The following is a 25,191-nucleotide window of genomic DNA, read 5'->3' on the forward strand; positions in this document are numbered from 1 at the left end:
ATCATTCATGATTGCCACGCCATTTTTATTGTACGCCCAGCATATTTACTTATTGTACTGTACGAGTGCAGGTGTAAATTTCAAATAAAAGATAAAAAAAAAAAAAAAAAAAAAAGTTTAAGCTTTCAACTATTATTTGCCATTTTGAGGGCGGAAGTGTTCTTATGCACACACAAAGAAACATAGACAGTATTAGCTCGGTGTTTAGCGTAAAACTGGATTCCCCTATGCGGAAATTCCTCTGTAGGCCCCTTCAATTCCTTTTCCCTAGAAGCTTCTCACAACTTACTGTTCGGTGATAGGTTAGTGTTGCCGGTAACGAAAGAACACTATCCGGATTAGCTGGCAGTTAAAACAAAAAAATTAACCACCAAATATTTTCTTTATAGAATTTATGGCCCCTGTACGTGATGGACAGAACTGGAGAATCAGGAATAACCGGGAGGTATATGCTTTGTTCAAGGAACTTGATATCGCCAAAATTATAAAACTCGGAAGACTGCGATGGGCAGGGCACGTGGCAAGAATGGGAGATGAAGAAGTACCCAAAAAAAAATTATGGAGAGCAGCGATGAAGGTCCCAGGAGGGTAGGCAGACAAAGAACGCGATGGCAGGATTGTGTGGCAAGAGGTTGCTTTGGCAATGCTTGGATTCCGCAACTATAGGGCGTCTTGAGGAGGCCAAGACTCTTCATGAGTTGTAGCATTAGTTTAGAAGAAGTATTTTCTTTAAAAAAACACGCACACTCTTTCGATTTAAGGGCATCTTAAAACGGTTATTTCCGTTAAAAAAAAAAAAAAATCAACTATGAAATGTTAACACAATTCAACTTGGGAGTTTTTTGTATTTTGTTTTATAGCCAGCAAAAATCGAGATGTCCACATCGAAATAACACCATAAAAAAAATAATAATAAGTAATTCTCAGATAATATTTTGAAAAATCAAATAAAAATATTAATGAATTTATTTTTATTAATTAAATCATAAAATTTTGTCGATTTCAACTCAACCCGTCAGTATGTGTGATATTTTGCGGCAAAATGCCAAGGTTGTTATGTTGGTTATTTTTTTAAATTCCAAATTAATGAACGATAAATCGATTACCTACTGCTGCTGAAACGTATAAGTTTATTATAACTGATTTAATATTTTAGAATCGATCTAGTTGATAACCAGTCACTTAGTATAATCCCTTCATCCATTCTCCAAAATACGAGTATAATTCACTGAGGTTTAAAAATGATTTAAAAGAATATTTGGACTTTTTATTATTAATTTTTTTATTTTATTTTTTTTAATGATTTAAGGCGCGTCAGCATCTAAGGTTATTGGCGCCCGGAGCTTTTTCAGTGCACTGCCGGCCTCCGGACAGTGTTCCCTCGTTACAGACAACACTGTCTATCACCGGACCAGTGAGCTGTAAGAAGAAGCTCCTAGGAAGAGAAAATCTAAGGGTCAGCAGCTGGATTCGAACCCGGGACCTCCGCGTGGGAATCCAATACGCTAACCGCATAACTAAACCCTTCCCTTTTTATTATTATTATTATTATTATATATCTAATATAAGCTCTTTTATTTCCATCAAAAATTACTTATCAGTAGAAATTCCAAGTTTAAAGAATCTTTAGCGATAATCGTGTGAATGTTCACGACACGTTTTTTGTTCGTTTGTTTTGTTTTTTAATTCCAAAGAAATTACAAAAAAAAAATTAATAAAAATAAAAATCATAAAAGTAACGGGAAGTAATAGTTTTACTTTTTATATCGACTGTAATGACAGACAAACCGACGCACGCAGAAAGAGAGAGAGAGACAGACAAGTTCTACTCAACGATGGAAAGCCTTTCAATATTTAGCCCACTAGCACACATGTTGCGAGCGTGTGACCTCACATGTTTATATTTCCGCCTTGATCAAGGTGAGGTCAAATTCTTTTGTAATTAGAAAAAATAAAATAAAAAGTAATAAATAATAATAAAATGTAAGTGAGAGACGGAAAAGGGACTCATTATTTGCTAGTGAGAGTTAAGCACGGAATTTAATTTTAAAAAACCGCCCACAGAGTGCGGAATTGAAAAACAACCAAAAGTTTACAATAGTCGTAATAATCACTGCAAGCACTTTTTCTGCAATCTCTCTGGGGCTTGAGCATTACAGAGCATTCTGTGCTCTTTCAAAATCTTGCACCGCTTCACGTTTGCATTGCTCCTAGTTAACTAGAGACACAAGAGTTTTTACAAGGAAGAAAAGAGCTTTGAATTCTATGCAAAATGAAATCATGCTCGTACTGAGGTCCTGAATCTCTATCTAAAAGCTAAGAAACAGCATTGCTCAAGGGTTGAGAGCTTCTATTTGTGTACGTAATTCCCCAATATCTAATGCGGAGACCAAACATGAACCAACCACTTATCATTTGGCTGACTCCCTCCACCCCACTCCGTGTAAAATACTCGGCAGTTCTATTGGGTAAGATAAAGGAAACATCCCATCAAATTGTATTTGATTAAAATTTCGAGTTTTTATAGTTAATGGCAGTTTTATATTTTTCACAACGAGTATACACGTCGAACGCACTGTAATAGAGATTTGGTTTGACCGTGTATACAAAGTCAAACGCGCTTAACTGGTTAAGTCACATTATTTCATTATTATGAAAATGCAAATATATAAAAAGTCTGTTGTGAACACTAACACAACTTCCGTTTACGAGTTTTACGTAATTCTAGAAATCGAAAATGAAGCACCTAGATGAACTGATAATTCTCTTGACTCTGAATTTCGGCTAGGCATTTCATTGGTGTGTGTGTGAGAGGGGAAGGGGCTGCTACAAAACTATTTCAAATCAAATTTTACATCTAATTGTGATCAATTTAAGATTTCAATTTTAAAGTAAGTCGGATTTTGAGAAATATCCACTCAAAAAATGAGACTTCCGGTGATTTTCCTTATGTTCGTGGTACACTTCACAGACAGTCACTCACTTAACGTGAGGACCAATTTGAGAGAGGGAAAAAACTTTAAAAAAATAAAAAACACAAGACAGTCTCCGGGTATAGAACTCACTATCTAAAAATCATAGTGCCAATCGCTCGGCTTTAGTGGCGCCTCAATATGAGGTAAACCGTGGTCCAGAGGTGAAGCCAGCTCCATCATTCACCACAATACTTACTGTGGCTTGACCGTACCAGATATTAAGCTGAGAGGAGAACAGAATTCTGCGAAGGGATTTTCTAAGGGCTAGGTTTTTTTCATTGTCGTTTCGGCGCAATGTGCAATTTTACAATCAGTAAATATAAATAAGAATTAAATTTGGTTTAAAGAGTAAGAGTTTAGAGAATGTACAAATAAGATCTTGAGAGAAAAGTCGTGTGAGTGTGCCCGCGAGATTTTTTTTTTAAATACAAACAATGTTAATGCAGAAAGTTGATTTCATCAGAGAGTAGCGGTGTATGCATTTAAATTGACCTAATCAATTCTGGAAGAGAAATGAATGCAAGGGGTGGATAGTTCAATGAATGTTGATCAGTTGTTGGAGGTATTACAAAGGGTTGATTCAAATTTCTGTTTCAATTAAAGGGACTGACTGATGTCAATATGTATTTTACAATGAGATAGTGACTAAAAGTGTTTTGTCTGTCGCAAAGTGGTGGCAAAATGAGTAAGTCAACATGACTCAGAAATATTACAGAACACATATGCTACTTGTTCTACTGGAGGATGATGGAGCCAGCAGATCAAGTTAGGGTGGACTTACTTCCCTAACGAAGAAAAGGTCGACTCACCACCAGGGAGTGTAGGTCAAGTGGTCGGTCGTGCAGATTGTCCCCCACCACAAAATCCACCCATCAGCTATCTAATCGGGACTTTCACTGAGTCATACCCCTCCCCCGACTAAATCTTTCACCTTCGACCCTTTTTTAAACATCACAGATATCCATGCACTACTTTCACTTAACTGCCAGCTGAAGTGTGCATTTTAGTATTTAAGTGTTTTTCACTAGAAGTACACATTTTAAATTCTCTCATATTTTGTCTGTCAGTTCGAAGCTCGGCATAACCCACAAACTGAAAATAGCCGAGTTTAAGTTTAATATTTAAATTAGGCACCACCTCCCGGACACGTCCGTAATCTTTTAGAAAAATTCAGCCAACCGGATATGACACTTTGCCAGGTTTGGAGGAGGACACCCCATTATCTACATAATTATAAATATAAATTAATTTTTTAGGTATAATTTTATACTAATAGAGCACTAGACCGGAAGTGTTACATTGGTTTTCTTTGAACTTTGTTTCTATAAACTACGAACACGTTTTTGTTTTAGGCGGAAATGATACAAATAAAATTACTAGCTCTTACAGTTTAATTTGAATCTAAAAACTTTTTTATTTTCTTTATTTTTTTTTTTTTAATTTCCTTTCGTAGTTCCCAGGGCGTGCTTATGTCAAAGGAAGAGTACAAAAGGACTTCCTGGATCCAGGGAAAAAAATTTGTATTTACAAAATGAAATTTATTTCCTTATTATATTTTGTATCGAGTGCTGCTAATTCATTAATTCGATTTACTGCTTTATAAAAGAAATAAGCGAAATTACAGTTTTTATGCGTGCAACTTTTAGGCAAAGAAACAAGAATAATGGCTTTAAGTAGGTTTTTGAGGCATGAGAGCATTAAGCTGTATTGCTTGAGCCACAATGAGATCCAAAGAGGCCGCAGTGGCGTAGGGCCATTGGGTCGCCCTACTAGAATCTTATCTTGAGTGTAGGTACACCTGAGACTTATAACCGTCAGTAAATGCAATTACGGGACACATGAGGTATTTAAAAAGGCCAAAAATGTGTTTTTGTACAAAGTGCAATTAAAAGCATAATTTTTTGACGCAGGAGCTGAAGCTTGGGCTATGACCTAGGTGATGGAGCAGAAGCTACTCGTCTTAGACAAAAAGATACATGAATCAATTAAGAAAAATGAACACTGGAGCAAATGTGCATCACAACATTGTGGCGCAAGGTTATAGTACTCGGAAGTGGATATTGTCAAGTATAACCAGTTGACAAGACTGCGAACGGGGAGCAGGGTGGAAAAAGAAAACTGCAATTCCCAGAAGAGTGCAGTTTGGTGAATCAGGAGCAAAAAGAAACGTTGGGCAGGTCGGAAATCCATCTGGGCATGATACAAGACTGCTGAAAATCGTGGCTAGCGATAAAGTAATGGAATTCTAGAGCAGGCCAGGGGCCCCAGCAGTGGGATGTTGCTCCAAGAAGTTTGTTCTCCTGAAAAATGATGGCATTGATGCTGATGGTTTTTATTTTACTGTGAGGGGAAAAATGGCCGATAAAAATTGATAGTAAATAGCATCTCAAGAATGCAGGAACACGGTTCTAACATTTTTCGACCTAAAATACGCAACAGGGGAAAAAAAAGTTGAAATCGGTGACCCCCATCACTGTGCAGTGACCCAAGTTAGCGGAAGGAAGACTTCATGAGAAGTCATTTACTTTTCCAAATACGCCCTTATAAAGCCAACAATAACTCAGCAATAAATCATCTAATTGTTTTGAATTATAATCGATACAAAAAAAACTTATTTATACCTTAACTAATGGTTTTTAACGGAAGTAATGATAGAAAATTTGGTACCGATCTCCAAAACCTATTTTTCATCCAGTAATGATAATGACTATTATATCATGTGGAAAGAAAAAGAAATATGACAATCAAAGATATATTTTAGTTTTTTTTAAAGTGCGGTTGGCAAGAGTACAGCTCAGTACTCAGAGCGGGCAAGGGAGAACTGCCGGTAGTTGCGGCCGTTGCGCAGAGTGCAGGTTGTCGGCCCCTCGCAGTATGTTGACGTTGCTGTGTTGTTGTTGTTGATGAGTATAACAAGAGCGGCGGCAGCGGCAGCAGGTGAAGGAGTAGAGGATATCCTGGAGGTCAAGGCCCTATTGGCGCGCAAGTGCAATGCACTCGCAAGTCCCTCCGCAGGCTTGCCAACCTTCCTCTAACGTTCTACACTCTTCTGTCTGTCAGTTTGTCACTCTCTCTCACATCACTTCCTGTGATTATCTAAACTGAAATAATCATATTTCCTTCTTACTTCCCCCTTAGTGTTACAGAAAAGCATTTGTGATTGGGACAGAGTTTCCGAAGTTTGAAGTTTTTTTTTTACAGGAAATACATATTTTAAATATTCTCTGAACACACTCACGTACCCAACTTCATCTTATTACAATTCTCAAGAGTATAACTTGAACACTTTCCCGCTACGGAAAGGTCTCAGATGGGAAGAATGGCTTCTAAAAAGAACCCGTCCCCCTCCCGCCAAGGAACCATTGGTTTTTACAAAAACCGAAAAAGAAAAGGAGATAAATCACTTAACCAAGTTTTTGTTCCTTAACCTCTGTTTAAATAACGATATTCCTTATTCAAGTTCTACAAACGCTCAAAACTCTCACTACAGAACAAAAACGACGACTCTATACAGCTCTTCTCACCACCAATATGGGACTTACGGACTCGAACTTTACGGAACAGCTAAAAAAATCAAACATAAATAGACTGCAAACACTCCAATCCAAAATACTCCGCCGCATAGTAGACGCTCCATTCTACTATGTTAGCAACCACACAATACACACAGATATCCAAATTCCACTCATCTCCGAGAACTTGCCAAAATCCGATATAAAAATTTTCATCAAAAACTCTCCATTTCATCCCATCCCTTTAGCTGCAAACTTGGTCTTCAACTACGCTACCCTCCAATCCTCGAAGACGGCTGAGACGCCGTTGGCCCCGTGACCAACTGGGAGACTAATGGCGGCCATCACTGGATGACCGTCATTCACGTCTGCCACGTTACTGTAATCTTACATTTATCTCATTTACTTATTGTGCCCTATGGGTACGGTGTAAACCTCAATAAAAGGATAAATAAAAAAAATCACGGTTCTAAATTTAGCCGAAATGTTAATGTATTTGAAAATAGTTCCGTTGTTGAACGGAAGTTGTGAAAACTGACATTAAATATTAGGTAATTATTTTATCTGCATAAATAAACTTGTAGCAGATATATTTTTAGCTTGATTGGAACTTTAAACTGTAGAGTTTAAACTGACTACATTTTCAGGATAATACTTTAGTGAAATAAAGTAGTACAGTCTCTACTGTTTTACAACACTTTTACCGAGAACATCTCTGCGAGAAAGACCGTTCAGGACTTAGTTTTTTTGCTTTCTCTTTCTAAAAAAAACAAAAAAACTAAGCACTCATCTTATTTTGTAAGCTCACTCCCAGAAAGATCGATAAATATAGGTTTTGTGAAATACCAAAACTTTGCGAAATACGAAAATGTAACATTGATATAACTTCAACAATAAAAAAAAAGGTTAACAATGTCGGCAGCTAACAATACGAACGTAACATAGAAAAGTGCATCATAAAGAAAGTGAAATCATAGCAAAATTAAATAGAAAAGAATTCAGGGAGGGAAAAGGATCAACTATTTGATCAAGAAGCAAGGGGAATCGCTACCTAGGTAGAGAGAGACCTAGTTTTTAAAATAGTTCAAGTGTTTATAAGGGTAAACGTAATACAAGGGCAGATGGAGAAGAGAGGAAGGCAGCCGATTGCTGGTTAAAGTATAGAGAGGGTGAGTAAAGAAAAAAGAGACAGAAGTAATGAGATGAAGGTCAGGATATTGAAGAAGTAGAAGGAGAAGAAGAGAGAGATGGGTGTAACGAAGAAAGAAAGTGTCTGTGATGCACACGTACCTGGACCCAGATTGTTACGTGGGTGTGTAAGAAAGGTCCTACCCTTTTAATGCAACGCGGATGGAGAAGGGGTACTCGAGGTTGCACAAGATCGCGGAGGGGGAGTTTTTACTATTACTTGGGATTGTTGGCGCAAAAAAGAAAAGAAAGAAGAAACAGAAGAAACCCTGTCTATAGATTTTAGAAAGTGAGGGTGAGTGAGAAGGAGAGAGTGACATGGTAAGGGGATGTTCAGACCACCTGGAGGTCGGCATGTGTGTTCGTTCTGTAGAGTCACCATGTGCACAGCCACACTGATCAGCACAAACTTTCTCTACTCCAAATCCAGAGTATTCTAGACTAAGAATTCCTGGCATAGTTTAAACTCATTCTGATTTCATTTCTGGCTTTACTTCCGGTACAGGATATCTGAAAAATCTGGTGAGATTTCTTCTTAATAAGACCCTCAATCTTCCCATTCATAGGTGCCTTTTAAACTCCAAATTTTTGGAATAGACTTCATTCTTCATCCAGATGGTAAGACTGCCCATTTAACTGAAATGGCACTTTTAAACACGCCACCGGAAGGTAAATAAAACCAAATTCCCTGGGAAATTATTCAAATATTTTTTTTTTTTAATTTAAATTAAAAAAAATGCAATAAAAGTTTGATTGTAAGGTTCAAATTCTTAGAAGATCGTGATGCTTAGTAGATATAGTGAACGTGTAGGTAGTATGGGATAGCCAAATCGGCTGACTGCTTATTCCCTACATCTATTTATTATAGCTGCACTACACGCTGAGTATTACTGAATCGGAAGTATTCAAGCTAGTGTTTGCTTCGATTACGTAAGCTCACTGCAACCCCGATGTTCGATTCCGTAGCTCCCATATTGGTTTAGGTGTTGTATAAGACAAGTTTATTCTTTAGTGATAGTCTTAATCGGTTTTCTAATATAGTCGAGTGTGGCTTAAGTTGAACGAGAATGTTTCCTGTTAGTCTTTTATCTGAGCAGCGGACCAATATTAGTGACTGGAAGAAAAGTTTGGTTATAACTTAGATCAGGGGGTGTCAAACTGACAGGAAAGGCCCTGAGGTAATTTTTTTGGTGGCCCCCCACGATGTACTGAAATAAAAGGAAAAATATAAAAAAAATGTTATGAATAGCGCTTATGGGAAGGAGATTGGAGGCAATACCGTATACACCAATTCCTTGTTAACCCTTTATACTGCTGAAGACGAGTGTACACTTGGCCAAGGACCTTTCCTGCTAGTATAAACGCGGTGACTTAGTTCTGGCGACGTTCAGAAGCCAAATATGTCTGCCACTCTCAGTGGAATTCCAGAATGGTTCGGCTCTAAAAGACGAAGTAGGAATTCTCCCAAAATATATTCTTATTTAGAGTGAGAAATATCCAAAAATGTTTGCTGTACAAAATTTTGCTGGTTATTTTTGGAGTACGTTCTTGTTGTGTGAGCAACTATTTCCCGTCTATGAAATTATAATAAAACGTTATACAGATCAAGATTAAGTATAGTCAACATCTATCTACCTTAATGAAGAAGATTGTCTGTTCTCAGTCTCTGAATCCAGATATTCGGAAATATGTTGTGGGCCCGCGTGAATCTTGCCTGTTGCACCAAAGTGGCCAATGGTTTAATTGAGTTTCAAACCCCTAAACTTAGATAATATTAGAAAAGAACTTTTTTTATGATATCTCAAAATGGACGTTTCGCAGGAAAACGGAAACAACCAAAGTTCTGGTTAATAAAACCTCTAATACTAAGACAAATTGGGGTGAGTTTCCCTCCACGCTTTTTATATTTTTGAATTACGACTGACTACTCGTTCGTTTAGAACTAATATTTTTCTTTCTTTTTTTTTTAAGAAAAACCCTAGTTGATATTAATTAAAGATGTTAACCGAAGATGAAGGAGTTCCAAAGGAATAAAAAGCCACTGTTAGGGTTAGGAAGGGCATTAAATGTGTTGGTGTTAGTCTATCGGGTGAAGGTCGATTTTTCGTAAAGAGACAGACTTCAACATACTAAAGACAAGGTGCATGTGTGCGTGAGAGTGACAGAGAGTGAGAGGGGAGGAGCCCTTATTTCGGGTGGGAGGTGGAAGGTTTTAGAAGTGCAGGTGCTTCACAGCTGACTATGAGGCAACACTGGGGCCCCCTCTGCCCTTTCTCTAAAACATACTACTAACACATCTTAAAAACCTACTTTCGATTTCAGGTAACATTATTTCTCATCCTTTTTTTCTCCTCCTCCCCCCACCCAACAGCACCAAGACGAGTCCTGGTCTTTTTACTTTCTTGAAGGTCGAACATTCATGTAGTTGTGACAAAGACAAAAAAAAATATTTTTTTAAAAAAAAAGTAAAAGTGTTTTATAGACGGTTGAATGGTTCTTGTAGAGCGCAGGCGTATTCTAATAAAAAAGGAAACCTCGAGACAGACGGACTTAACTATGTGAAGGACGTTGTGTCTCCGCTCGCCCAGAAATATCTCCTCAACTAAGTTCATGTCCAGTCATCAGTCAGTAATAGCATGGACCTTTTATATAAGACAGATGCCCAGGCTGAGTAATGTTGATCCTAAGGACTTCATCTTCAAGGAGAGGTGGGAAAAGCTAGCTATCTTCTTTGCATTGCTGGCCGTTTTTTCTAGTCAGGATCGTATGGGGATTTTCAGGATATGGTGGTGTTTGGGATAGCCAAATCGGCTGCCTCCTTGTTTCCCTTTATCTATTTATTTTGCTGCGCCTTGAGTATTACTGAATCTTAATGTTTGGTCTCACACGAATGACCCTTTTTCGAAGTTTTTCAAGAACCCCAAGATAAAAGTGTTAATTGACCGTTTGAAAAACTTCGAAAAAGGTTCATTCGTGTGAGACCAAACATCAAGAACAAGTGGGTGTTGCTTCACGATAATGCTCCTTGTCACACAGCAATTTCAATAAACCAGAGTTTTTGGCCAGTAAAAACATTCCTGTGGCTCTTCAGCCTCCTTATTCGCCTGACTTGAGTCCTTGTGACTTGTTTTCTCTTCCCGAAGTTGAAAAATCACCTCAAGGGAACTCATTCATTTTGGGACAGTCGAAAACTTCAAACGGCTGTAACCGACCAGCTGAAGGCTATTCCAGTATCAGAGTTTGAGCCCTGCTATGAGGACTGGAAGAAACGTCTCCAGTGCTGGGTGGCTTCAGAAGAAAGTCATTTTGAAGGACCAATATAGAATTGTAATTCTTTTTGAATAAAATTTATCAGTCTCATTACTTAATTTACAGACCTCGTATGTTCAAGCTAGTTTTTGCTTCGATTTGGTAGGCCCACTGCCAAATCCTTAAAATTTTGTATATATCAATGAACTAAGAAGAAACTAAGGACACCATTTACTTGGACACCTGTCACTATGGGAACATAGCTGCAGATGTACTCCGATTTAGAGTTAACACCGGAAATATCTGTATTGATACATTGCGACAGCATCCAGCACTGCGGAAGTAACCAAATTTTTATTTTTAAAAAAGGTACAAACACAAATTAAATTAAATTACTAAATTAATAGAAATTAATTAACGTTTTATTAATTAGAATATAAAATAAAAGTTTCTTTTTAACATTTCTTCAGGATGAAAGTGAAATGTTAGTGGCGCGAAAGTGATGGCGCGCTCACTGCAAGCACGAGTGGAAGACACATTAAGTAAAAGTGGAATCGCGCGGGAACTAACCGTCTAGAACCGCCAGTTTCACTGTATTGCTTATATATCTATATGTATATATATAACTTTTCCCTTTCATTAATAAAGAGAGAAATCTTTTCAATGTCTTATTAATTCCCAGCTTCAATCAATTCTGTGCAACCTTCAACATGATTCAGGTCATTCATGGAAAGTGATAAAGTGAACAGGTTAGTACTTGTTTGGACTTGAACGTTTACATCAGGCGGCCAATCCCAAATCTTTTCGATCTGCTCATCATCCTCTTTGACTTTATACGCATTTAGTTTCTTTTACTTTTCGTAAAAGTTTGATTTTTTTACTTCTCATATTGTTTCTGCAATCTATGAATGACACTTATCAATCAATTGAATATTACTTCCCACATAATGAAGCTTGATTCGCTCCCTAGTGGGCGTTCTGAAATAATAATAATCATCATCATCCAATGGCGCTACAACTCAATGCTGAGTCTTGGCCTCCTCAACCAGTTTCCGGCCAGTCAGTCCTGCTCTTTGCTGCCGCTCTCCATTCGGCAATATTCAGCAACGACCTAGCAACACCGTCCGTCCAGCGCAGCTTCAGGCCTCCCAACTCTCCTAACTCCATGGAGGTGCTCATCCGTCACCCTTTTTGGGATTTCCTCGTCCCTCATCCTTACCACTTGCCCAGCCTACTGAAGACTAACCAATTTCATGAATTTAACCACATCTATTCCTTTAAACATTACATACAGCTCCTGATTCGTCCGAGACCTCCATTCCTGTCCCACACGTACTGGGCCGAAAATTCGCCGCAGTATTTTCCTTTCGAAGACTAGGAGGCTTCTCTCATCTGTTTTAGATGTGGTCCAGGTTTCAGAGCTGTATGTCAAGACTGCATTTTGAAATAATACAATCATTAATGTATAAATAAAATGAAAGAATGGTACGCAACAAGCGGATGTTGAAATCTCAACGGAAGAAAGGGAGATGACCAAAATGAAAAAACTAATTAACACATTAGAAGTAGGAAAAGAGGTTCCTTAAGATGTTAAGGATGATATAGTACCACTATGTGCAGATAGAAGACTGGAAATACATAAATTTATGGTGAAACTCAGCGGGAAAAACTACTAGAGAAAAGCGAGTGCCCATTCTTTGAAATAAGGATCTAGTCAAAGGAAATATGAAAATTCACTAGCTAGCTGAAATGAATAACAGTACCGTACACAATACGTATATAACATTGTAGTTATATTTAACAACTGTTTCCATAACAACGGCGGCTGCTATGGTGATACTGTGGACTGAATCTTACCACCGGCCAATGATTGTTGCTCTTCTATTTTATACCTTGGTTTTTCCCATTTTCCTGCGAAGCTTTTCTTCCTTTAAAATAAATAAAATATCAGATCAAGGCATAAGTTCATTTACAGTATTTTTTTTTTTTACAACTTCTCAAAAGCTCTCGTCAGTCAAAAAAGGAAAATCTAGTGTTTTAAGTGAAAATATTCGCAATTTATTTTAATTGGCTGTTCAATTTCCAATAATGGAACTTTAGAGTGAGATATTCTGCTTTTTGCGTTACAATTCTTTCTTGGATGACCTAGGAACAGTCTCTTGATGATCTCTTGATGATCTCTTGACTGATCTCTTATTTTCCAAGTGCTTCAAATGGCCAAGCTGTGTCAGTCTTCATTTTCTGATTAGGCCTACTTTATCCTGATCTGTATACAGATTGTACTTTCCTCGGCTTAAAAGAAAAAAGGGTTAACCCCCAAACTCTACACCATAACTGCTTCCAGAAGCATTTTTCCTTAGGGGCATACAAAGTTTCAGTTTTCTACGAAAATCCTCGAACACTAAAAAGTCCATTCAGTAACAGTAGCACTGAATGGACTTTTCCGCTTGCCTCATTTACTCCAAAAGCTTATTCGCCTATATTCCATTCTAAATTGAAATTGCTAATTTCCGTTTTTCAGTAATATTGGCAGTTTTACAAATACAGTAACCAATTTATTTTTCGGCGATTATTTTTGCTACAATCAGCGCCTTGGCGCCTTAAATTGCAAAGTGAAAAGAGAAAAGTAGTTTCAAACTAGGGGAAAAGTTACCCGGTGGTAACACTCCAAAAACACAAAACTATTGGTCCACTCTCTTCACTAGAGAGGAGATCACGAGACCACTGTCCTTTAAGACGTCTTGTCGGGTTGCCAGAAAGTTCTAGAATGATTTCGAGCTAGTGGATTTACAGGCTGATGTGGAGTTTGCGATTTGGGTGATGAAAGAAATGTTGAGATCTATTTGTAGCCCGATTTGAGAAGTAAAAATGGAGCGTTTACTACGGATGGAAGTATTTTAGATTGTAGAATTCTTTGAAGATTGGTACGTTTAGATGAACCCCACTGGTCAGGAAGCCAAGATGGGTTTTAATTAGTCTTCTGTTGCCAAGAGTCTGTTCAGATCTCTATCGTCTAAAGAGTTTAGTTAGTTGTCGAAAGCGTCTGTTTAGACCAATTTTCTAAGACCATTCTTTGAGAGAGATGAGGTCCTCACAACACTAAAGACATTTAATTTTTTGAAAGTCTCTTGCAAAATCAATAAATATTGATTTCAAATGAAATAAATATAACTAACCTAGTTGCTGTATTTATAGTTTTAAAGATAACAAAGTGAAAGTTAATTTTCTATAGTTACGTCATTAAATGAACTATTTTCTGTTAAGTAAAATTTCTTTTTTAGTTGAGACAAAAATTTAAAAACAAAAAATAGAAAAAATTTTCTTTTAAAACAATTTGTCCTTAAAAAGAAAATTCAAGAGAATCAGCGATTAGCGCTTTAATAATAATTGAAAAACCCACCGGAAGAAAATAAGTGAATTAAAAAAAAAAAAATTAAATATCCGGATGTTACACATAATATAGATGAAAACTGACTAATGTCAGGGGCAACTTACGCACACAACCTTGACTGCCACACAAATCTGACCGGAAGCATGACGTGTTTGTTGTCCCCGAAAGTTTGGTCGATTCCAGCCGTTTCCTTTATATCATTATAAAAAATTACTTTTATTACCGTTCTGTAAACTTCCGGTATTTGTCAAGTAAAAACTTTAGCTTTTAACTATGATATCATGATGTGGTTTAAGTAATTTTTCGCGGATTTTATACAGAATACAAAATTTGAGGTTTCTTTTTAATGACTGTCACCGACAGGAACAAGAGAACATAGTCCCGATGACGGCAGTGTAAACCAGGAGTTTCCTGGTTACCATTGATGACCTCAGACTTGTAACACGTCTTGAATTTGAAAAATTATAAAAATAAGAGGTAGTAATGCGCGCAACACTATAAACAACGATAACATTCGACTTGTAACAGAAAATGAAGTAACACTCTGAAAAAGACGAAAATTTCCTATTTGCGTAACATGCACATGTGTATGTAAGCAATAAATATATAACACAAGGAGTTATAACTTAGAAATCCGTTTTGATACAACTATATCGCTTCCGAATCGATCTATATGGTACCGGAAAAGCTTGAGTATTCACTCAGGAAAAGCAGGAAGTAGTCAGTGAGTAGAAGAATTTAGTTTTCTTGCTCGTAGCTCCTTCTTTTGTCATTGTCTTTGTCCAGAATTCTCTGACTGCTCATTTGCGAAGTCACTCGCTCTGTTAACGCTATATAACCTCTCTATGTGTTCGTTATAAGTCTTTCCGAGTTTACTTCCGGGGACCTACGATCCTTCGGTTAAGCCATTCTGCTTAACTATCCAAGTTATTGCTTTTTGGTTCATGTTCGCGAGAAATTCGGAGCATTTCATTCTGGATCTTGTCTCTTCCCAAAATAGACATCATTGTGCTAAATGATTTTAGCCGTAGAAAGATTTGGCCACACCCAAACACAAGAAGAGGAAGCCTGCTTTGACGGCCGTATAGTGTAGGTCCATCCAGCAGGATATGGTAAGACAGGAAGTAAAGATAAAAGAGCAGTGACCATGACTGAAATGGCTGGATGAAGTGAAGCAATACCTTCGCCATAAAATGAGGGTCAAACGAGGACGTACCAAAAACAAAAACACGGAACAGAAAAAGGAATGGCGGAAACTCCTTGGGCATATCAGGACCTTCCAAGGCCCTAAAGGGGGTAATTAAATCAACCAAAAGTTTAGTATAACTTAGTCAATAATAATTTTTAGCGATTTCAATGTGGAAAATAGAAAATCTTCTGAACAGATAATCTCTTCGCTCAGCCGAGTACTTCCTTAGATAGTCTTTACAACCTCAGTTTTCTCAAGACTAATCACATAAAGTGCAGGAACCTACGCATGTGCAAGAGGCTTAGAAAACCGACAGCCTTTGGTGTACTTAGTGGGAATTAGGGCTTCGTTCAATCTAATACCATAATAAACATAATAATTCAAAGGTAATTAACCTATCACGCCATCATTTACAAGTGATGCCACATTTTAGGACAAAATTATTCAAAAATTGGGCAAAATATTTTCTTTTTTCGCATAGTTCTTTTATTTTTCCTCTATAAGATTTTCTTAAAAAAAAAAAAAAAAATCACCTAATTTAATTAGTAACGAATTACTAATATTAGCGAGAGAGATACAATCACTCGTATACATGCATTTATTACTCATACTAATGAGTGAATGTAAATGACCACGTGACTCTAAAACTTGTCTTAGTATTTATTATGTTTTAAGTAAATATATATATATATAATCTTGTAGGTGTGAGTGTGAGTATGTAATGAACAGAGTAAGAGAGAGAGAGAGAATGAGAGAACGGCCTCCAAGGACAATAACTCCTGTATAATATCTAAGTGTGTGTACATACGTTTATATAGTATATATGTATATAGTTAATGCATATACATATAGTGAAACTAGGAAGAGCCTTCCTTTATCTCTCTCTTTGTCTAACACTCACAAACACTAGCACACAAAGCTAAAACAAGGTCAAATAACTAACACAACATACATACTAACACATATATAATACGTTATATATAAACAATAATTATCAAAAAGGCTGTATAACAGATATTTAATCAATCAAATATCGATATTTATTATATTTCCTGAATGGGATGTTGTAGGAAATTGGAAAAAGATAATTTTATCCATTTTTTTAACATTTTAATTTGAGAATGAATTTTATTTTTAAAGTAAAATGGGTTTGAAATAATAAAAAGGGAAGAAATTAATCAGGTAAGCGGTTAGCGGATACTGGATACGAACGCGGGGATACCAGGGGTTTGAATCCAGCTGCTGGCCCTCTAGATTTCCTCTAGCTAGGAGCTTGTTACGAACCCCGGTATTGCACTAAAAAAGAAGCTCCGGACGCCGAAGGCTTCAGAAGTTGATGCGGCTTACATTGAAAAATGAAGTTCAAGTTTTGTGACTGCCAGTAGTCCATAGTCGGACCAGCAATGAAGATTAAAAAGAGACTGCAACCCAAAAACCTAATGGCGGTCGCCTCCAAATGTCAGTCTTTCTTCAGTAGGGTTTTAGACGATTATAAAGTGAATAAATGAGTAAACGTAAGGGGGGATGAGATGTGCATAAAGATGGTCTGCAAGAACACTTGATTCATCGACTATCTCTGCAGGATCCTTTAAACGTTGTATGATTTATATGGGTAAGGGTAACGTAAGAATTTATTTTTTGATTCCATCCCCGTCGTAGCCCGCATGTTTATTGTAGTATCCCTGATCGCTTACTAGTTTTACAATGCCCTTGAGAATCACTGACCCGTTGTTCACTTCACAGAACTTTAAGGTGGCAGTGGATTTAGTAAAAGCAACTTCCTGCTTTAAATCTACAACTCCTTGTTAGACTACTGGACAAACGCTCAAAACTAACACTACAGAACAAGCGTCGACTGTACACTTCCCTTCTTGCTCCAATATGGACTTACGGACTTGAACTTTACGGGACAGCTAAACGATCTAACATCAACAGATTACAAACACTCCAATCTAAAATACTCCGCCGCATTGTAAACGCTCCCTTTTATGTCAGTAACCACTCCATACACACAGACCTCAACATTCCATTTATAACAGAACTTGCCAAAACCCGCTACAACACATTCCACCAAAAACTATCATTTCACCCTAATCCTTTAGCTGCAAACCTATTCTCAACCACACTTCCCTCCAACCCCCGAAGACGGCTGAGGCGCCGTTGGCCCCGTGACCAACTGGTAGACTAATGATGGTCATCACTGGATGATCATCATTCATGATTGCCACGCCATTTTTATTGTACGCCCAGCATATTTACTTATTGTACTGCACGAGTGCAGGTGTAAATTTCAAATAAAAGATATATAAAAAAAAAAATCTATAACTTACAACCTAAATACATACATAAATGATTTCATCAACCTCTATCGATGTTTTGGGTAACTTTCTGATGATGTCAGTATCAGTAGTAGGACTGTACCACTGGAATATCTGTAGGGACCACCAAGATCTCTGAAGAAGATTGGGAAGGATAACTATAGATTCCCTCCCAAAATGTCGAATAATTTCTACTAGAAGTGAAAAAATAATTGCCATTTCAGTCGTGATACATTTATTCTGCCGAGCTTTCGACCTGGGGGCTAGGTCATCTTCAGGGCTAGTTTACAAAGTAATATTTTATTTATTACAGGGTTGGTGTGACTTCTGTCTTGTCAGTTCATGGACTGCCAAGACAGAAGACACACCAACCCTGTAATTTAAAAATATTACTTTGTAAACTAGCCCTGAAGATGACCTAGTCCCTAGTCCAGAAAGTTCGGCAGAATAAATGTATCTCGACTGAAAACTGGCATTAATTTTTCATCCAATTGAAACTATGAATCAGTCACCAAAAATAATGAACAACAATTCTACTAGAAGATATTGTTATAGAGGAGATTTACCGTTTTTTTTTTTTTGTGTGTGTGTTCACCCCGGAAATACACGTTTTAAGGGTCTCCTGTTTCCGGAAAAATGGTTTCTACAAATTCCTGTGTCTGCATATGTTAGTGCGTGAAAAAAGAAGAGAGCACGGCAGAACGGAAAATCCATCCTTTGAATGAGTACCTCTTTATAAATACATTTTTCATTTTCTTTCTTTCTTTATTTTTTTGGGTAATTTTCACGAAAACAGCTGCCACTATTTCCTTTAAACTTCATACGCTCATTACACCTAAATATCTAATAACAAAAATAAGCTCAAATAACGTCTTTCTTTCTAAAGGAAAATGCTTCTTAAAACAGTTCCAAGAGATGGAGAAGGATTAAATTTATTTCTCTAAAAATGCTATTTAAGCGCAATGAATATCTGTTCAATATTTACGTTAACATCGAAACTTACAAGAAAAAGATCGATTCCGGCGGAAGTGCCACTTTACAAGGATTTCAGTGATTTGTTTTTTTCCACGGCAATTTTCAAGACAATTATGTTACGTCAATTGCGGTAAGAGAAAAAAATCATGCGAGTCTTTTGCAGCAAATAACTTTTTCTTTTTAAGTAATAATTGTATAGTTAAATGAGTAACTACTTAGAAAATGGGAGGGGGGTGGGGAAATACTTAAGAACCATTTTTAAGAAAAAGTTGCGAGACTTCAACAATTTCACATGCTTCATTAATTCTTTTTACACGTCCTCAAACAGATCAATCATTTTATAAAGTTCTCGAAACCACAAGAATTTATTTCCGGTTAAAAATACTACTTTTGACTCTTGTTACAAGGAAATGGAATGCTTCATTAAGACTTTTAAACTAAAATAAGAGAAAGTGTAAAAATTAGAAAGTGAAATTGAAAATGCAAGTAACATCGATTTGCAAGACTACTACCTACATTACGACACAGATAGGCAAAGGACAAAAAAAAAGGACAGCCAGCAGCCCTTTTCAGTTTGGCCTAGTTTTAGAAGTGAAAAGAGGAGTCCTAGTAGTGAGTGGAAGGAAGAAGGTAGGCGGGTTTTTTTTTTTTCTTTACTCTCGCTTTCTTAGAGCACAGGGCTCTAGCCAGGGCCAGATGCCCTTCAACCACAGGTGCATTACGTCATTCTTCTTTGGTCCATAATCTTGACAATAGAAAGATCCATATGGTCCTCGGCTCACTGTTCTGTGTTGAAAACACGATACCCACTTCCTGTTTTAATGCCAGATTTTTTATTTTATTGTTTATTTATTTAACTTTCTCTTCTTGCCTGTAAGCGGGGGTGGGGGTATTACGACCGGAAATATGCATTTAGAGGCTCTGTGATTCCCAAAAATGGAAAAAATAAAATAGTCTCACGATTCTGAAACAATTACGAATCTATTTCAGGTTAACTTCGTGTGTTCCTCGGTTACGTAACCAATACTTTTCTAGTAAAGATACCAACTTAAAAAAAAAAAAAAAAAAAAATTCTTTGAACCATGACATTTCTTATAAGAGAAAAAAATCGGGAAATCGGAAAAAAACCAAGAAAACTAGGAAGAAAAAAAATCTTTTATGAATCCTCAGAGTAGTTGAGGCTTTTCCGAGCCATTAATTTCCCCTAAATTGCAAATTTTACTTGATATATTTATTAAATTTAATTATTTTACAGTTTATGAAGGGTTTAAAGGGCAAATGGTACTTTAATTGTAATCTTAAATTAACTTCTGCCCTAAAAGTGCCTTAATTTTTTTGCCCCCTCCAACGGGAAATGATTTAAATAAGTTATCTACAGTATATGTTAATTAAGTCCAATGAGCAATTGAAGTTAAGAAGAAAATTGTTGATAACATTTCTATGAAAATTAATAAATAAAATAAACTGAAAAATTCTTTAAACAAAAACAATTATTAAGCATATTGTAAACAAGACATAAAACAAAAAACCCCCCAAAAAAATAAATTAATGAAACATATTTTGTTTAACCAAAAAAGATTCTGTAAAAATAGATTGCCCAATTAGAGGGGGGGCCTATCTTTGTTAACATGCTCACTAAAAACATACAAAGTTTAAACAAATTTTTTTAGGCTATTTTTCTCACAAAACGGAAAACAACAAATTATTTAAAAAAAAAAAAAATAAATAAATAAATAACTAATTTTTAATCTAAAAACAACCTTTAAACCGTGCTAAATAACTTTTAAAGAAAGCCTACAAAAATTTGGAGATCAAAGGAAAAAAGCAAAAGGTTTTGTTTATCTTTTTTAAGAAACTGAAACCTTCCCTATTAGGTTTTCTTGTTATCTTGAAAACGCATCATAAATTTTCTTTGTAAAAAAAAGAAGATAGAAAAACAAAGAGGAAGTTAAATCGAAATTAAACGAACATCAACAAGCATCCTTAAAAACCAAAAAAAAAGAACTCCTACCTAAATCAGGCATAGAACTGGACGGTTCCTCTTGATGGTGGAACTGTTGCTGTTGTTGTTGTTGCTGCTGTTGTTGTTGTTGTTGATGGTGATGATGATTTCTATGATGTTTTGGCGGTGGCGGCGGAGGCGGTGGTCGCATACTTGGCGGACACGTGGATGAGGTGACAAGTGGCGGTGCTTGTGGTATACGAAATTCTCCGCTATCTACGGTTACCACAATCGGCGGATTAGACACTACTGGTCCTCCATCCATTACGGACACACATAACACTTAGATAAGAACTATTTTTTAAAAAATATTTATTTTTTTTTGGTTTGAGGGGCAAAAAGGCTCACAACAGTGGGGGGGTGTATCCTTTGATAAAAACAAAATCCAGCAGTTTTACTCACTTCAAAAATAAAAAAAAAATTTTAAACTACAAAAATCACAAATTCTGTTTATGATGTCTTGTATCTCGCCAAAGAAACAATAAGTTTCACGTAATATATATTTTTAAAATCATCAACTCATTAAAAAATCATCAGTTCATTAAAAAAACAACTATTTTTTGAAAAAAATAACCAAAACCGTAAACCAAAATAATGGAACTTAAATTATAAAAAAAAAGAAAAAAAAGAGCAGTCGTAAGTAGCAAACTGTTTAGAATTGAAGCGTACGTGTAGCGAGACAGATCGAGTCTTACTACGAGGCTATGCGCTATGCCCTTGTCCTTGAAAAGGTTTCATGAACCCTCTCTAGTGGCCAACTGGAGTGGGGATATAAGATATGCGCGCGCAACCTCAACCTCTACTCAACTATACCAAATAATAATAATATGTTCTATCACATTGCCTCAATCAACGCGCTAACGAGCCAAACAGTACCAACTCTAGTGTTTATTTCACCTATATTTATCAAATTATTTTTTTGCTTTATTAATTTATTAAAAAAAAAAGAAAAAGTGTACAGTCATTGAATCGATTTCTCCCAAATTTCACTTCAATCAAATCAACGATATCTAATATCGTGGTGTGATAAAGAAGTAGTAATAAAAATCTCAACTGTTATCTCTAGATCTTGCAGTATACACGCACAATTTCAGTTACATATTTAAATCATTATTAGTCTTCTATAGAAGAAGATACAGCTTCGGCAAGCCTTTAAAAGCACTTATTCCGGTCAAAAAGGGTTTATTTCCGCTGGCTACCAAGGCCAGGGCAGCTTGCATGGTACCATTGTTGGGGCTCTAAGATAGAAATAAGATTTTTGGAGCCGAAGGTATAAGGGGGTTTCACCAAGCTTTTAATATCTCGCGCAAGTTAGGGGGCTGATTGTAATAATATTCGGAGCAAGCTTTATGATAAACGAGACCAAATATTGAATTCCTCGGACGTCATCTTTTTTGGAAACAGTCAGATTAAAAGAAGTCTGGCCATGTTACTGGCTAAAAATTCTAAGCAAATGATTTTTTTTTAAGGAATATCGAGGTGCGGTCATAAATAAAAACAACTTTTTTGCTTTATACCAACGTTTCGGTAATTTTACTACCTTCCTCAGGGTCTGTACACAAGGAATATTACACTAATATAAATTGACAACCATAAAAAATATATAAGAAATTAAAAAAATAAAATATATATATTTATATAAATTAAATAAATAAATAAATATTTGAAAAGGCTTGCATTGTAAAAAAAAGTTTGTATTTATTTATGACCGCAGCTCGATATTCCTCAAAGCAATCATCCATCAAAGAACGGTCGAAAAAAACAGAAAACCATCATTCTCAACAAAGAATTGGTACGAGGATAAGATCCTTTTCGTCTGGAACAAAGAGATGTGGCATATCATTTGAGCGGCAAGGGTCCTGCACAGTTTTCGCTTCAGGATCTGAAATTCTTTTGTGACAACGTGAAATGGATTTTCAATCAGGAAAGAACCTTAGGCCAGAGGCAGCAGAAGGAATTTGGCAGCAGCTACTTGGCTAAAAACTTACTGCGGCATTATTCTAGAGAGGAGACTGTTAGGATGTTCGTAGATCACATTACTGTAGATTGAAGAAGGCATTGCATATGCCAAGCAGAGTAGGTTCCGTTCTGGAAGTAGAGAGAAACTACTCTGAAGTGCTAATTAAGTACTTAGCTCAGGATTTGGCCTCAGCGAGAAGAAAAAATCCACACCATCCTAATTTCCTCAGAAATTTATTGTTATAAAAATTGGCACTTTAAAGAGTACTTAGTATTAGTTCCGTGAGATCCTCGAAAACCCAGTTTTCCCAGAGAAAATGTTTAATTAGAAGATGTATGAATAGTAAAATAAAATAAAAAATTAAAGAAAAGCGTAGAAGTTATTTAAGAAAAATTGAAAAATTGCTTCCTTTAAAGATTCAAAGTTGGTGAATTTCCGCCTAAAACTAAGTATCCGAAGCGACAGTATGAAAAAAGTTTCAGTCATGACAAACTTTATTCTGCCGAGCTTTCGACCTAGGGACTAGGTCATCTTGAGCGCTAATTTACAATATACTGTTTTGCATCATTAGTTCATAGACACTCATGAACAGACCAAGACAGAAGACACACCAACCCTCTAATGATGTAAAAAAGTACATTGTAAATTAGCCCTGAAGATGACCTAGTCTCTAGGTCGAAAGCTCGGCAGAATAAATGTATCACGACTGAAATGGCAATTATTTTTTCATCCAATTGAAACTATGATTCAGTCACCAAAAATAATGAACAGTAATTGCAAATACCATGTTTGGTTTAGCTCAATTTTTTTAGATATTTAAAAATATTAAAATTTAAAGCTCAATTTAAAAACTTTTTTTAATAAAACACACAACATGTGCATTTCGCTCTCTGGGGACATCAAAGCATTTATTTCCGGTTTAGCCTCTCTTTCTAGAAGTAGGAGGAAGTTTACAAAAAAAAAAAAAAAATGGATTTTGAATAAAGACAGGATGCAACGACCGAAACCTGCGGCTGTCTTGCAGCCAAACATGCTTTCATGCAGCGAAAGTTGTCTCAATGTGTGACATCACAGTCTCCATATGAAAGTGATCATGAAAGTAAATTAAGATAAAAAAAAAAAAATGAAAGTAATTGGAAAAAAAGAACCCCTCCTCAGTCTGGCTGGCATTATTAAATAGCTTTCCATTCCGTGGAAATTATTATTACTGAAGGAAGGCAAAAAGAGGTTCCAAAAATAGAGAAAAGAGAGAAGTGAGAAGGACCTTGACTTTCTTAAATGTAAATTATGTTATGTACCCCTCTGCTCCTCTCTCTCACTGCCCGTGCGCACCCCACTGTGGCAGTCGGCAACCGCTAAATAACCTCCTTCTTCACTCCACACAGCGCCCCGCCCCTCCTCACACACTTTGCACCAACCATTGATCATCATTCAAACATTTAACCAGCTAATAATATCAAGTGTTCTATACAAAATATAATTTTCCAGTCTTATGACTTCTTTTTTCAGTTTTTTCACTCAAGTTACAATATTTAAGTTTATTAGACGGTAATGGAAAAATTGGGTCAGACAGAATGGAGTAGATAGTCTAATAATGGATATAGTCCCAGAGTCAAGTATTCTAAGGAAATTCCAGCGAAATATACGAGTATTAAGCCCTGTCTTTAATAAATTATCCAAAACTTTAAGCCACCCCCTTCATATACTGGCTTAAAACATCGCTATGGATAGGGTGAAAAAATAAATGCCAGTTTCCAGTCGTGATACATTTATTATGCCGAGCTTTCGACCTAGGGACTAGGTCCATCTTCAGGGCTAGTTTACAAAGTAATATTTTTACATTACAGGGTTGGTGTGTCTTCTGTCTTGTCTGTTCATGGACTGCCAAGACAGAAGACACACCAACCTTGTAATGTAAAAATATTACACTGTAAATTAGCCCAGAAGATGACCTAGTCCCTAGGTCGAAAGCTCGGCAGAATAAATGTATCACGACTGAAATGGCAATTATTTTTTCATCCAATTGAAACTATGAATCAGTCACCAAAAATAATGAACAGCTATCGCTATGGATGCTATCCAAACTATTGGATGAAGATAAGCATATTTTTTTTTATATAAAAGTTTAAATTTCACCCCAAAATAAACATCTTCTGAAAAAAAAAAAATTTGATATGACCTGACTTATCCCTGAAATTCTCGAGATTATATTGCACTACAATAAATCAACGAGACAGGAACATGAGTGAAGCCGGAAATCTCTAGGTACAACAAACGGAAATCCGAAACCGGTCAAAGGAATTAAAACAAAAAATGACATGACAACAGATAAAATCAAAGATATTATTGCGGACCTAATTTTGTAAATTTTATTATTGCTGTTAGCCTGGGGATACCCTCAGGGGCGGCCTAGATTCCTATACGAAATACAT

The 25,191-nt window shown here is 36.4% G+C and overlaps 1 protein-coding gene across 1 annotated transcript in view; it reads right to left on the bottom strand.

The window, feature by feature from the left end:
• The window catches only part of Eip75B (Ecdysone-induced protein 75B), a 139,181-nt gene extending 117,698 nt beyond the window's left edge, over positions 1 to 21,483 (bottom strand). The window contains exon 1 of the mRNA XM_074116155.1: positions 20,809 to 21,483. Coding sequence (XP_073972256.1) covers positions 20,809 to 21,064 — 256 coding nt within the window. The 5' untranslated portion in view covers positions 21,065 to 21,483. The remainder of the gene's footprint in view (positions 1 to 20,808) is intronic.
• Positions 21,484 to 25,191: the final 3,708 nt, after the last annotated feature.

Source organism: Rhodnius prolixus, unplaced genomic scaffold (genome assembly GCF_049639745.1).
Source record: "Rhodnius prolixus isolate KJV_2025 unplaced genomic scaffold, Rpr scaffold_13, whole genome shotgun sequence".
In the NCBI taxonomy this organism is placed as follows: Eukaryota; Metazoa; Arthropoda; class Insecta; order Hemiptera; family Reduviidae; genus Rhodnius; species Rhodnius prolixus.